Source organism: Aulonocara stuartgranti (genome assembly GCF_965226115.1).
Source record: "Aulonocara stuartgranti genome assembly, chromosome: 13".
NCBI classification, from domain to species: Eukaryota; Metazoa; Chordata; class Actinopteri; order Cichliformes; family Cichlidae; genus Aulonocara; species Aulonocara stuartgranti.
The window spans coordinates 21,939,451-21,955,223 of record NC_138949.1 but is presented as its reverse complement, the minus strand read 5'-3'; the positions used below and the strand labels follow the sequence as shown (position 1 = coordinate 21,955,223).

The 15,773-nt window shown below is 40.2% G+C and overlaps 1 protein-coding gene across 3 annotated transcripts in view; it reads right to left on the bottom strand.

Annotated features, from left to right (window-relative positions):
- Positions 1-15,773, bottom strand: part of adam12b (ADAM metallopeptidase domain 12b) — a 99,514-nt gene that overhangs the window by 18,541 nt on the left and 65,200 nt on the right. For all 3 annotated transcript variants that reach the window (XM_082557350.1, XM_082557351.1, XM_082557352.1), the window contains exons 12-16: positions 7,405-7,582; positions 3,784-3,873; positions 1,178-1,373; positions 945-1,053; positions 301-499 (exon numbers count right to left, since the gene is read on the bottom strand). In XM_082557350.1, coding sequence (XP_082413476.1) covers positions 301-499; positions 945-1,053; positions 1,178-1,373; positions 3,784-3,873; positions 7,405-7,582 — 772 coding nt within the window. The remainder of the gene's footprint in view (positions 1-300; positions 500-944; positions 1,054-1,177; positions 1,374-3,783; positions 3,874-7,404; positions 7,583-15,773) is intronic.

Here is a 15,773-nt window from a genome sequence, read left to right as displayed (position 1 = left end):
AAACCTTGCTGTACGGTCGGGTACTCCTCAAGGGAATGCAACTTCAGGTTCATGCACTTGCGAGCCTTTTAGCATCTCTAGAGAATATGAATTAAACTGCATCCTGTTTTTATAGGACAACAAACAACAAGCTAACCGATACTGTAGTTAATGAAAAAAAAGAAAAGAACAATATTATAAAATTCTGCTGTAGATACTGGGGTATAATGGTGAGCAGTACTCGATTCATTACATTAAATCTTGAATATAAATAAAGTTTTAACGGTTGAATTGAAGGCCTTTACATTACTGATCACTCACCATGTTGTCTCCACACTTTGTGCCAGCCAGCACCAGTCCAGGGTCAGGCATGTCATCGCCCAGGTAAACATGTGTTCCTCGACACAGAATACGTCCTCCTTCTTGCAGAGGGATGTTAGTTTCAATGGAAACGGCATTTGTTCCGATCACTGGGCGGTTGGCTCCACCCTGGCACTGGATTTTACCACACTTTGCATCACTGCATGGAGCACATACACATACAGAAACACACACACATAGTACAACTTAAAAAAAAAAGCCATAATGCTGCTCTGTCAATCACAGTGGAAGATCAGTAACTGCAGAGGAGGATGAGAGAGTGCTGAAGGGGCCTGCAGTGATTCAGTCCTCCGGTCATCAAAGCAATTACATCAATTAACAAAAAGCTTGATTACAGAATTTACCAGAAGGGAGAAGATCTTAAGAACAATTAGCTGACAAAAATAGAATAAATTGATTCATGAATACTTTCTTAATTAGCTGCTATCTTTCTGAAATTACATTATTCAGCCATGCAAACTTTAGATTGAAGATCACGTCACAGCATAATGATGATTGCCAATGACACTACGTGAGCTAATTAGCTTTGTTTTCCACAGTAATTTCTCTTTACCTTTACCACATCAGTGCAGCCGCAGCATTACCTTGCATCACATTTGGCAAAGGAGCCTTTGGAGTCCTTCCCGCAGTTCCCGTAAGGATCACCTGCAGAGTTGACTCTCTCAAAGCAGATCCCAGGGGCGGGCTTTGCTCCTTTGTACAGAGACAAACAAGAAACCACCCCCCACAATGTAATCATGAAAATGAAACAATGTTTTACCTTAGAAAAGCAAAGATTATGCATAAATTTGCAGGTGGCAAGCATCCACTGATTTACCTGCTCCCCACAGAGTGATGCATTGCTGCTCGTGAGTCTGGCAGATGCCATTGTAGCAGTAGCCGTCAACGTTGTGGCAGGCATGTCCATCATGTAGATAAACGTTGGCTGGGCAGTGAGGGCTGGCACCAGTACAGAACTCTGGCAGGTCACATGAGTTACTGGTTTCCCGGCAAAGGGTGCCAGCAGGTTTGAGCTGTGAATATATAGAGTTCTGTACATTAGACCCCCTTTTACAGTAGATAAACACTGCCTCATTGAACAGCAGCTTTATTTAGCTCTTTTTTGCTTTTGGGCTTTATAAATGTTCCGCATAGCTATGGAAGTGGTGGACAGGAGGGCATTTCAATCTATGAAGCTATGCCAGTCTGCATCAATAAAGGGTTTTAAAGGTGATATTTGCAGGTTAAGGCTTAATTAATGAAAGACGTGACCATAAACCTTGGCTTTTCTCTTGTGGATCTGCCAAACGCAAGATAATCTCTAAAAGGAATTTAAAGAAGATTTGAGGTCGACTCCAGTTTAATTTGTTTTTGCTCTCATCTATTGTGTTGCGAGTTTCTGTTTTGTGCTGTAATCAAAAGTTTTATCAAGTGTTGGAAATATTGGGATGATCACTGTTATTACTGGTTGAAAACATCAAAGCTTTTGGATGCTGAAATAAAACCAGTAAGATTGTTTAACAGTTTAAAAGTGTCTGGAAGGGCTTAAATCTGAAAATGAAATGAAAAACTACAAGGTCATATACATGCCCAAAAATAGCTTCTAATATAATACTGTGCAAGAGTCTCGATTAGCCCCTTATTTCTCTATATTTTACCAGGAAAATGGGAAATTGGTAAAACAATTTAAACATGGGAAAACATATATGAAAACTTAGGAAAGCTTTCTTGTAATATCTTCAAGTAGTCTTCAGGAATAGTTCTCCAGGTTTCTTGTAGGACATTCAAAGCTTTTCTTTGGATGCTATGTTCTGGGTCAGGATGATCCCACACTCCTCCAATAACGTTGAGGTCTAGGCTCTGGGGAGACCAATCTATGACTGATGGTGTTATTTTCCTTACCCAGGTATGCTTTTACTCCATTGGCCGTGTGTTTGAGATCATTATCATGCTGGCAGGTGAAGCCATTGCCAACCAAACACTTTCAAGATGGTGATGCATGGTGGTTCACAGTCTGACGGTACCTTTCTGTGCTAATTATTGCATCAATTTTAACAAGATCTCCAACACCACAACTAAAATGTGAAATGCAGTCCAAACCCTGACAGAGCCTCTCCTGACCTACTCCGTCCATACTGATGAGGAGTTAAACTAAAAATTTGGATCAAATTTGGATCTCTCAATGACTTTAGTTGCCTCTAATTTTCAGTCCAGTTCTTCTGTAATCTGGTCGACCTCAGCCTTTTCTCCATGTTTCTGTTCCTGAAGAATGGCTTCTTAACAGCCACTCTTTCACTGAGATCATTTCTAATGAGTCTTTTGGTGAACAGTAGATGGATCAACTGAAAGGCCAGAAGCATCTCTTGCGTTCTTGGTCAGGTCATTGACGAATCTGTTCCTATTTCTTAAAGACATGATTTTCAGATACTGTCCATTTGTTGGAGATTGATTTTTTTGGTCGTCACTTCTTTCGTCCTGCATTTGTTTATTTCAGGACATACTGCACACCATACGGAGGTATGCCAAGCTTTCAGGTAATAGCTCTCTGGGAAACACCTTGTTGGTGCAAAAATGCTATTTTATACCTGTCTGAGTTATCTTTGGCATTTGTGATTGATTTAAGTAAAGAAATAGGAGCACATTGGGTTTTTTGTGACAGGCTGCTGGTAACAAAGTGACTAAAGGTATTCGGTTAAGCTGTCTGTTATGTGCAGACACAACACTGATTCACCCTTTGGGTTGGTAAGTTTTTATGCTTGTAATAATTCATAGGTCAGTGTTAAACAACAACAAACAACAACAACCACCACAAACATTCCTCTGAAAGCAATTAGGTTAAAGGACTGAAAATAAGAGAAAAAGCAGCCGAGGTTTGACGAAAAACTTTGAAATACCTTTGGAAAGTAGCTCTAGATTATTTTACAGTACTGTACTTATGCAGCAAAAACAAAACATGAAGCTGTATCTTGTGAATAACACTTTGCAGTACTTATATCTTAAGATATATAATTCTACAAGGCCATCAATGGCTCTCTAAATGCAATCCTTCGAATACATTTTCAACAAGTACTTTTTTTGAAAAGAGAAGACCAAAGATAACATAAAATGATTTCCATGGCAAACAAAAACCATGAATATTTAAGACGAAGCAAATCTTAGGCTATCCAACTTGAACTTGAATTTAATTGAAGCCTTCCTATTGATGTAAGATATACAAATTTGGAATAAAATCACCCGAGATATGAAATTATACAAACAAGCAGACTCACACCAGTAATAACCTTCTGCCGAGAATTAAGAGTTTTAGAAAGTTTTTATAAAAAGTGAAGCTCTGAAAAGCTTTTACAGAATTTATTTGGCTCTTAGGAACGTATGAGTGCATGTAAATTAAAAACAGTTGAAGGACAAAGTGAAAAAGACCAAGAACTGCATGAAATCTCTTACTCTGCAGCCTTCACAGCACTGTCCGTGGGCACACACAGCATCTTCCTTCAGGGTGCATGTGGTGGCATTGCAGCACGGGTTCATGCATTCCTGGAGGAAAAGAAAACAAAATAGTTAACAACATGCGGACCTGATCACTTCCCTGAAGATCCACTGCTGGCTGCTCCCTGTCAGATAAAGACTTCCAGGTCAGGGGAGATGTCCGGAGATTCCTACCCTGACCTGCAGACCCTCGAAGGGACACATATAAACTCAGGCTCATATGTTTTGGATTTGGCAAATTCTTTAGACATTTAGAGTAGTGAAAAAAAAGGGGAAAAAAAGGAAAGGAACATGTTTAATGCAATACGCCCCCTCAAAAAAACAGAAGACAAGCAAGAGATAGAAATCAGATGAAGCTCTTAAGAGGGCGTGTGTTAAAACCTCCACTGAGATTTGATGCAGATAACAGAAACGTGTTTTGGAGTTGACTATTAGGGCATCGTGGCCAGAAGCAGAAACGGGATTTGAAGATTGTAGACACTTTACCACAATGACAAGATCAGCTTGCAGAAAATGAGCCGATAGAGCATGTGTCAGGAGGAGCTGGATGGGGAGTAACGCCGTAACAAAAATCCCCAGTGAGGCGTTTATCTGTCGATGTTTATCTTTTATTGAATCCCAAAACACATCAGCTTTGTGCAAGCAGTGCTAGAAAGCACACTATTTCACAAAAACAAACAACATAGCTGTTTAGCCTGTGGGGCCCTAAGGTAATGACAAGATGTGTTGAAGGTGGAGGCAGGCGAGTTGTTGGATGTCTAATTTTCAGTGTATGTGAGGTTTTATGATTATGGCTGTTTACCTCTTGGCTCTGATGTAGGCCTTTTTTTTTAAGAGGGAAGAAGAAAGTTGCTTTCATCTCTTGGACTAAGTGGGTCGGCAGATCTAACAAGCACAAGCCCGTGTGCTGACATCATGGAGGTTACAAAGAGGTAAACTGGCAGAGATGGAACTACCGAATGGAAAATTTATGGTTAGTTTGTTGGTGGTCAAACATAACGACTTCACCGAAATACAATCTGCTGCCATCTAAATGATGGAGAACACAGTAATAACAGCACTAATCGAACAAACGCAATGTTGAGTCAGTCGAAGTTCAGCGAGTTGAAAACAGAAAAAAAAGCAGTAATTTAATTGGAAAAAGCATCAACTCGAAGACTGTCCTGGCGATTACATCGTGTCAACTTCAGTAAAAACTATTTGAACTTTTCTGCTTAACATGTCAGTATTTTAAGCTTATTAGCCTAATGGCTCTATATTTGGATCTCTAGAGTGAACAGAGCTTGCGAAAAACAAGGTATAAAATCCACTAGGCAATAAATGTCATTTAAATCTACCAGATTACAGATTGTTATCAACAATTCATATCTCATTTTATAGCTGCAGTTGGTAAATGTTAATTAAGCTGCCACAAAACTCTACGCTGCTTCTGGCTTTTCAGACAACTAAAGGTCAAAACTCACCTGAATGTTTGAATTTAAGCTGAAATTCTAATTATTTGCAAATGTAACGGCAAAACATATAAGCTTATGCATAAGTTCCGTAACAAAAAGAAAAAAACAAAAACAAAACATCTGTATTGACTCGTCAGAAGAATTGGTAGGTCCACCACTGTTGTCCTTTTCACAGATAAGAGCAGGCTTACTATCAGCACCTCCGACAGAGGTGAAAAGGTCTGGAGAAGCCGTGGAGAGCGTTATGCTGCCATCATTTAGCAAGACTGGTTTGGTGGTGGGTCAGTGACTTTCTGGGGAGGCACACCCACGGAGGGATCCACAGATTTCTATAAGCATTTTAATAAAGTTATAAAAGTACATAACGGGCATCAAGGTTGCGGAACAGTTAGCACCACCGCCTCACAACAGGAAGGTTAGCGAGGGGATCATGTCTACGTTGAGTTTGCATGACCTCTCTGTGCCGGTCTTCTCTCCAGTTACTCTGGCATCCTCCCAGAGTCCAAAGTCATGCATGTTAGCTTAATTGGATGTAGATGTGAATGTGACCTGTACATGTACCCTCTCTCTTAAACTAAGTAAGTAATTTTTTTTGTAAAGTGCCTTTCACAGAGAGGCAGTCACAAGGTAAATTAAAGTAGACTAAAATACATAAAAACCACAATAAAATACAGTAGAGTACAGTAAAGTGCCACTGACAGCAAAACAAGAATAAATTAAGTGAAAGAAACACGAATGAAACGCAGATTTTACACGGAAGTCGAAGCCCAGAGAGGAATCAAATATTACGCTAAGATTTTGCAGCAAAAGGAAGCAAGTGTTTTTTTAGGATATAACTTGGAAGAGGCTATAATCACGGTGTCAGTCTGATTGGAGTTTAAAACAAGCTAATTGTTGGAGAGCCATATTAAAGGCTGGGGTAGACTCCAGCGCTCATGCAATCCTGAATTTGATTAACAGTTCAGAAATGGATGACTGAGAAGTACATCATTAGATATGGGGCAATAATATGTGCAGGATGTAGATACGATAGTTCATTTATAAGGAAAGTGACAAGCATTTAGTGGCTCCAGCTTCTCAAGATGACTTTCTGCACTGTACAAAGATAATTAATGGACTTAGCAAATGCCTCTGAAGGGCATTTGTCACTATTTTCATTGTATATTGAGCAGGAATTTCAAGTGATATATTCCTCACTATATTTCCTGTGATTTCCAAGCAGCTGGGTTGGCTACAACAGAGTGTTACCTGCTTCCCACATGCGAGTTTCACTTCCCTTCACAGGGTAGTGTATCCTGCTGTGCACACGAGAAAGAAACAATGTGTGCACGGATGCGTGCATCAGACTTTAGCTGGTACAGCCAAAGAAAATGTGTTTCAGCCTCGACCTGATTTGTTTGTTTCCTTTGTCACACTGTTATACAGTGGTTTGATTAATGGGCCTTCAGCGGGGATATGGCATCAGCCGAGCGGCCTGTCAGAGCCTCGCTCCACACATGTGGAAAATCAAGAGAAGGTGTGATGTAAATAAAACACTTACACGGGAAGCCTTGGGTGGCTTGCTGGTTTTTGGGTTGGTATTTTTTTTCCAGCTTACTAGATTTCTCTGCTTTTAAGTCATAAAAACACATTTCAGGGTGAAGAGAAAGTTTAACTTGGAAGTTTGTTGTGGTTTGTTTTAGGGGTCTGAGTGCGTGGCTGAGACTTTCAGTGGTTCTGGATGATTGCTTATAGGACAGTAACATTGTTTCCATAAAGCACAGTTTGCAAGGGAAATGTCAAGTAAGACAAGTGCACAAAAGTTGTTTTGTTTTTTTTGCATTATTCATTCACAACCAGTCATTTCTTACATTTGGGAATAAACATATTGATTTGAAGACATGGTTTACTATAAGCAGAGAATATTTTGGGAGGTTTTTGGGCATCTTGGAGAAAGGGATACTCTTTTATTTGTCTGAATTCCGATTCTCCAAACTCACCAAGGGGAAGATTGACTGAAAACATTTGCTTTCTATGCACTTTCACATTTAGCTTTACATGCCCTGTTCAGTTGTAACCACACAGGTGGAGATTGATCCACTCCAATGGTGCAGGTGTGGTTGAATGCCTTTTGTGTTGACCTTACCTCTGGCTCCCCGCAGTCACACTCTTCTCCCTCCTCCACATAGCCATTGCCGCATTTTTGGCCTCCGTAAAGCACCTTGACCTCGGGCATGTTGTACAAACACATTCCCACGCCTTTCTCCAGACTGGCGGCAAGGTCCTTCTTACTGCATGTGCTGAACACGGTTGGAAAGGGATACCTGCAACAAGAATGTAGGAACAAGGCTGAACAAAATGAAAGAATGGAGAGCATTAATACAAATTCCACAAAGATAAAACTCCTTGATGTGTGCCTTTAACAAAAAATATGTCAAGAAAAGTGAACTCAATCACTCTGCCTTCATTGCAGCCTTTGTTCAATCTGCTCACTCGAGAGGTCTTTTCACACAAATTTAATGGTCTACTGGCATTATATGAACTCCATCTCGATGGATTTTCTATCCTACATGATACATAAATGGTCCTTGAGATGTCCAATATAAACATTTTCTCTGGCAGCTACATTTTCAAGAGTCATATCCTGGTTAGAGAGGGACAATTTAAGCAACTGATTGGATGGAAGAGGTGTGGTGTGCTGGGATGTGGATGATTTGTGTCTGAGCATGTGTGCATGTGAAACCTTTATGAAATACCAAGCCCGAAACCATATCATTTCTACCGCATTAATTTCATTCCCTAGTATCACTTACCTGAAGTGCTGACTAACGTCTAATTTAGCGAGGAAAGAAATGGAATTTCTTATAGAAAGGAAGAAAGTGTTATGACTTTAAAGATGAAACTGCGTGATATGCCAATAACAGCTGTGAAGCCCGGGGAAACGGCCCCTCCTGTTGGAGTGAGTTCCTGCGACTCCACAAACCAAAGAGATAAATAGGGCATTGAAGGAGGTGAGGGACTGACACTGAAAAAAAAGAAAATAAATAAAATGCAGAAAAGTAGGACAGAGGAAAGGATTCGTGCACAGTGTTGCCAGAAACAGACCAAAGGAGAGTGGACAAATAGTGGAAAAAAACTAGAGGGAGATCAGGAATAAATAAATCGTGGACTAGAAGATAAAAATCTTGCTGTTTGGACAGGAGTGGGGACAGAGATTTGGTCACGAGTGGCAAAAAGCCTGCAAAGAGGCAGCAACCAACCATGAAGACGCAAAGAAAGTGACATAAAACATCTAAACAGATCCCAAATGGCTAAAAAGGAAAAAGGCAGGGAATGATTAAAACAGGACAAACCAGTTCAAAATGACCCTCAAGACTTGCAAAACAATAAAAAATAGACATTTTAATCATTTTATATGCCCTGTGTCAAGTTTGGACTCTCAGTTAAGGCTTGAATAGTAAACATGCTAACAGAATAAAACACAACCCAGAGGATATATTGCATTACAACCCAGCATACAATAGCAACATAACCGAGACTCCGGCTACATTCTTCATGCCAGCAAACAAACAGGAACAGCATCACAAAAACACTCAGAGAAAGGCAGGCTTTGGGGTGTAAAATGGATATCTCAGAGCTCACACAGCTCATCGAGGGACACACTCGAGCTTCAATAAAAAAAGAGGACGAGAGGAGGATATGGGGTGGCAGGGAGCGATGGCTAGCGGAGAGGATTGGCAGACGTGGCACGGAGAAAAGGAGCTGGCATTGGATGCTTGAAAAGCTTGACATCAGAAAGAAACATGTCACACACGTACTTATGCAGCGATAGACTGACTGGGGTCTTCAAACGCAACGGGGTGTGGAGGCTGTCTGCAAAGCTTGAGGCTTGACAGGGCAGATTTGTGAAAATTCAACATTACACAGAATATGTTTGTGGAGCCTGGCAGTGGACAGAGGTGGGGGGTAGGGATGTGTGATGCTTTGCCTTTGCCTAAGGGGGATTTGGCTGTTGCAACTGCATGGATATTTCACTGTTGTTAGTTGACTCCTCCTGAGGGGGCTTGAGATAAGGGTGGAGGCATTCAATGGAAATGGACTCTGCATATATATATATATATATATATATATATATATATATATATATATATATATATATATATATATATATATATATGTATGTATATGTGTATATATATATATATATATATATATATATATATATATATACACACATAAATATTTCTGAAGAACACAGAAAATCAGTCAATCCTGGGTGAAGATGCTGCTTCCACTACACTTACACTGTTCACCTTTGAATGTCGACTGCTTTCATTTCTGACACACCACAGGCCAATCAGCCTGTCTCTGTCCACCCTTGTCTGCTCACGTAAGCCACTTGTTAGAGTCTTTTTACCACCATAAGGTACTCAGAAAACAAGCTCTGCTGTCCTGTGTGTGGATAACCATGCATGAAATCAAGGACAGACAGGCTATGCAGTTCAAACCACACAGCACAGTGCAGACCAAGCCCCCTGTAAATAGCACAGTCTGCTTCTGATAACAGAACGCAGGCTTGCTTCAGGAAAGGAGACGGAGTGTACATGAGGGGTAAGGAGAGCCTGTTCTCAATAAATTGGCATTAATGGAAAAAGCTGGGACAGTTGTCAGCAGCATTTCTTCATGGAGGAAAATACAGCTTCTCTGGATCAAATTAGACCCACATGGAAAGTATTAGAAAAACCCAGAGGATAAATGTAATGTAAAGAAAATAGGAGTGAGAACCAGTGTGTCTACAGCTATGCTTTGTCTGAGACAAAAGCTTGATCATTGATTATTCTCGTAACTGAAAACACACTTTATTATCCCTGAAGCCTAAAGCTTGTGTCTGCTATCATTACTAAAAACACTGATTAGCCCTCCCACTGGTTAAATAATAAAATAGAATAAAAACTACACAGTGAACGTGAGCTAGAAAGAGAGCCTAATGTAATCTTATTGATGGGGGTTAGAATAAGTAGAATGACATTTAAGCCATTTAAATGCAACTCTGTGCAAGATGCGCTCTGTCATTTATAAGCTTGACTATTTAAAGTAAAGGGCACCTCGAGCGGGCATAGTGGGAGCCAAGAAATTGCTCTAAATTATCTGCCTTTAAGTGATGTCTAACGTGGCCAATGATGTGTATCAGCAGGGCTTTGATAATTGAGCTGTGACGCTAATCTGTAGCTGACATTCCTCCAGGTAACAGCTGCCCACTCCATCCTGGCAACAGATGCAGTGTCAACCCGACAGGGTGCCCAAGGATGCTGTGAGAACATCTCTGTCACCCACGGCCCGATGCGGCTCTTTATGACAATGAACAGAAACAACAAAGCGGCATCCTGTCCAGACGCAGATGAGCACGAATGCACAATCAAAGACAGAATCTGTGGCGACGCCTCTCAAGTGTTTCTGTGCCTCTGGGTGAATGTCTGCGACTTTCAACCAGAGAACGGAAATTAATTTATGTGAACAGGAAAAGAAAACATTAAATTACTGTTCACTGGGTATGTGATGCAGGCAAGAAGCAGAGAAAATGTTTCAGTGCAGTGGCTCGCTCGTGAACTTTATGTAAAACTCTTAAAAATGTGGTTTCAAATATATTATTTCTCTTCAGTGTTAAATAAACTACGCTACATAAGAAAAAATCTAAGATCAAGTTGAGAGGAAAAAAAAAACGTCCTTAGTGAAGTTTTTAAGGCTAAAATCTCTGCTGCACTTGCAATAAATTGTTTCTTCCTCTATATATTTTTTGTGCACCCTCACTGCTTCTGCAGCTCTGTGTAAGGAGCACAGTAAAAAAATACTTCAATAATAGGAAATCGAACCGAGTAAGGTCAACAGAAGCATGCAAGTAGTTTTCTGTAAACCTACTCTGGGAATGGCTCCAATGAGCAGATCTTAGTTTGCAACAGATCCACATCAAACGTATGCAGTATTACAGCTGAGACCACACGGCTGCTCCGCTGTCCAAGAAATTAGCCGAGCAGAGAGTGTAGGTTTCCCTGGACAATACTGGTTTAAAGCCCCGCACCCTCTCCAGGTGTAGTTTGCTGGGGTGGAACTAATTTGGCTGCTCATAAGAGTTATACAAAATCTAATTAGTCACATGCTTTCTGGCTGTCATTACTGTTTGAAAGGCAAATATGTCATTTGCAATGTGAATACCACACACTGTTAAAGATCCTAATCTCATCAGTGTTGTACAGCCTTATGAATCTTTGCTTCTGACTGAGGAAAATACATCTCACTGACGAGCAGTAGCAGTGTCATCATCAGTGAGAGGGATGAAAACATCTAGTATTTTTATTGTGGCAAAGCAGTTACGGTTAATCTAATAAAAATCTAATAACAACACGTATAATTTTCTGTCTCATGCCTCTTTTATTATAAGAGAGGATTTGTTTATTTCTCAACTTATAGCTTTTGATTTCAGAGCAGGTAGAAGGGTTAGAAATATGTCCCCCTGGTAATTTAGTGTCTTTAGTTGTTGCCTGAGCTTAATTGCTGTTTGTTCAGATCTAATCTATGGATAAAGGCATGCCTGGGGTAGCTTTGCAGACACACACCACTCTTGCTAGACCTCATCATGCTCTTCTACCTGACGTTTTGACACATTGGTGGTAGAATATGAGATTAGAAAAAATAGAAATAACACATATCCGTCTATCAGCACTCCAAAGACACTTACAGCAGCATCTTGTCTGTTCACAGCCTCGAGATTTGAATTCTAATTTTATCTTTTGCAATTTATTTAAAGTCCTCTGTTACAAGAGATTACTTTAAGATGAACATGAGGTGCAATCTGGGATCTTCAGGTAGGTCAGAGATGTCAAACTCATTTTCCATCATGGGCCACATACAGTTCACTTTGATCTTAAGTAGGCTGAGAAGTTTAATGTATAAAGACGTTTAACTACACATTAAATCCTAATTCATATAAGAATAAGAAATGCAGTTTCAACAGTGTATCTCAGTTTTTCTACATGCTAAAAATAAATCCACTTAACGTGTGCAGTGACGAGGAGCTGATTGAGGTTTTAATTCTGATGAGAACTTACTAAATGCTGCACCTGATCTGTTCGGTCGCTCTCCATATTGATCAAACTAGCTAAACCATCAGCAATTACTTTGCTGTATACCAACATTTTTTGAATAGCAAGCTGGATGAATTTTCTTTTAGTAAAAAAATGTATTTCATTACTTTATTCACTCAGGAGATTTTTCCATTTCTCTTCAAAACATTTTCTGAGCCCAGGTCAGAATAATAATTTTATTCACTGCTTTTACTTGATCGATATCAAGTTCGACTGAATGGCAGCCAGTATATTTGTGCTGACTGTACAGGTCTTTCAAGCATCCTGTCTTTTCTTTTCTTTTGATCCTCCACAGTCACTGCAAATCAGATATGACAAATTAGCAAGACGGTGCACAGTGCCAGGTAACTGCCATGGTCACACGTGTTACTCTACTCACTTAAAAGACTGGAACTAGCAACGATCATCTTAGTAATCAAGGCCAAGCTAAGTAAAAGCCAGTTTTTGCAATCGGCCTTTTAACTCTTGCTCTTTCAGTGCAGGTAAACAAACTGTATATATAAACAAAGCATTGGAAGATTAGAAGGTAAAAAAAGTAGCAAATTAAGATTTTCCCATTTCTCCAGGTGGTAACAGTTTATCTGCAGGCACTAAATGTGTGAGCATGCTGTACATGAATAAAGCATGAATCTAGTGCAGAACTTCTTTACCCTTCCTTCCTCCACTCATCAGTGTTCAGTCACTCGGTACTTAGAGGACTTAATGATGTACGTGATCCAGTGATCTGCCTTATGCACAACATGAGTGACAGACCCACTTATCAAGTGAAACACTGGATTGACGTAAAGATGCAACACAGTGATTTAGTGTTGCATTTCTAAAAAGCCCGGGGAATAAACTTTCCCCCTTACTGTGTGGTCTAAGCCTGTTTGAAGTAGTGATGGGATTTCCGGCTCTTTTTAGAGATCCGGCTCTTTCGGTTCGGCTCACTAAAAAGAGCCGGCCCTTTCGGCTCCGAACCGGCTCTTCAGGTTGTTTTGTTGCTTTAATTAATTTATTATTAACAATAATATAAAATTATGCACAAAAGGAATTACTAACGTAAAAACAAGTGGTTTTATTTATATATGTTTATATATAAATATATGCGGTGGCCCCTAGAGACAAAACACGTACAAACTCCAAAACACATTTCTAGCATGAACTGAACTTCCAAAGCAGAGCTACTAGATCACTTAAATTACACAATTGAAAGCATGTGTGTATTGTTTGTGTATTTATACACAGGCACTCATATATATATTCAAATAATTTAAAAAAAAGTTCATTTACCTGTTATTACCACACACCAAATCCGGTCGTTGGTACTTGCTGGCTTGTGTAGCCACAAGATAACAAAGGCTCAACACTGCGCCCAGCATCCTGGAGCACTTCTGTTGTCTTTTGTACGTGTTTTGAGTTTTTATGTGCTTCTGAGTTTTTATATGCTTCTGAGTTTTTACGTGCTTCGGAGTTTGTACGTGTTTTTACGTGTTTTGGAGTTTTTACGTGTTTTGGAGTTTGCTTTTTCCTTTCACAAATTTAAAGTGAAAAGAACACAAAACACTGCAAACCCCAACACAATTAAATATAAATTATAATATGAAAACTAAAAGAACATGCATATTCTTTGTCATATGGACCTGCATGAATAAACTTTCTCAATCCTTTATCATCTGCAACCGAAAATAGTTGTGGATGATTACTATACCTTTCTAATGTTGTTGTCCCTGCCTCTCTTTCTCTCTCTCTGTTCCTGTGCTACTGAGTGTAACTACCGCCCCTCCCCCCTCTGCCCAGCGTAAAGCACAAGGCTCGCTTGCTAAGTGAAGCGGAAAAAAAGTGCGAGAGAGAGGCTGAGAGAAAGAAAAAAAAAAAAAACCCACGTGACGGCTCGCGATAAGGAGCCGGCTCGCGTCGTTCACGTCAAAGAGTCGGCTCTAAGAGCCATTTCGTTCGCGAACGACCCATCACTAGTTTGAAGTGGAGGTTTTCATTCGTGAGAGAAATGTAGCAAAATCTATGGCTGGAAATCCAAAACAGCAACTCTTGATTACACTGGAAGATACGTCCAAGGATGGCTGATTTGCTGACTAAAGACAGCCTGCAGCAAAAGTCAAGACGCAGTCAGAAATTTAGAGCCGAATAATCCCAATGTGAATGCCGCTACGCTCCATGTCTACAAACCATCCAATCAGAACACAGCGTAAAACGACCAATTACAACGACAGACGACATTTTATATAAACCAAACAGATTCAAAACTGGCAGAAAAATCCAGTCTCCACCACTTCCTCATTATCTCTAGCACATGTCATTCACCACCGCACTATCTGGTAGCACAGTCTGACACAGATTTCATGAGACTGATCTTACAGAGTGTCAAACTCAATGAAAGTACAGAGAATTGTCAAAACTAAAGCAGCAAATTGACACGACAAATTGACATGTCACATTTTTTTTAACCCAGTAAGGCTCAAGCTCCAAAATGACTAAAGCCTACTTTCCCAATAATGCAACTTAATAGCACAAAATTGGTGCTTCGAAATTAGCCAGGCCAAAGGATTCCTGGCGACCGCTGCACAGTGCATACCGATTAGATTTCTGTCGGACTTGAGCAATCAGGCTGGCTGATTTATACATGGCTGCAAAAATGATACGATTTTCCACTTTACACGAGAATTCCTGAAAAACTGAGTTTACTGATTGCATATAAAGCATTTTAAACGACCCTTTTTTAATTAAAAGATTCCAAAATGGCACACAAGCTGATTAGTCTAAGAAGATTTTAATTGAGATGAGATCTAATACGGTGTGAATGCTTGCCTGGCTTCCAGTAAAACCTGCTGGAAACCTTTAACACAAAAAAATTGCTCACTTAAAAGGTAAGAAAAGGAGCAAAAATTGTAGCTTTTTTTCATTCTGAGTTACAAAATGGTTCGACACTGTAGTGAGTTAAAGGTAGACCATCTTTAGTACATGAAGGAGCTTTTTTTGGACTGTGGCGAGCGGATGATTCCTGCCTGATCATGTCAGAAGGTTGTGAGGATGAGGAAATGTCAGTCAGGTGCTGGACTTAGGAAGGTCTGTAGACGGAAGAGGCACTGGTTAAATGAAGGCTATGAAGGGCTCTACTGTTTATGGGGCCTTTGACTGACACTGGACTGTCTCTGCTGCTCTCCTAAACTGCATTTCAGACTGACATGCATCTAGCCCAGGCTAAACAGGAGAGACATGTTTGACCTTTTGGGAAATGTTAAGCTGCTACTCCAGACGGAGCCTACTGTGATTAAAAATCCAGAAAACAAACAAAGCACAAGCCACACTTCCTACATTTACTGTCATGGTCTGTGGAATGCGTGATGCTCGGGTAGCCACACCCCCGGGCTGGGCCATC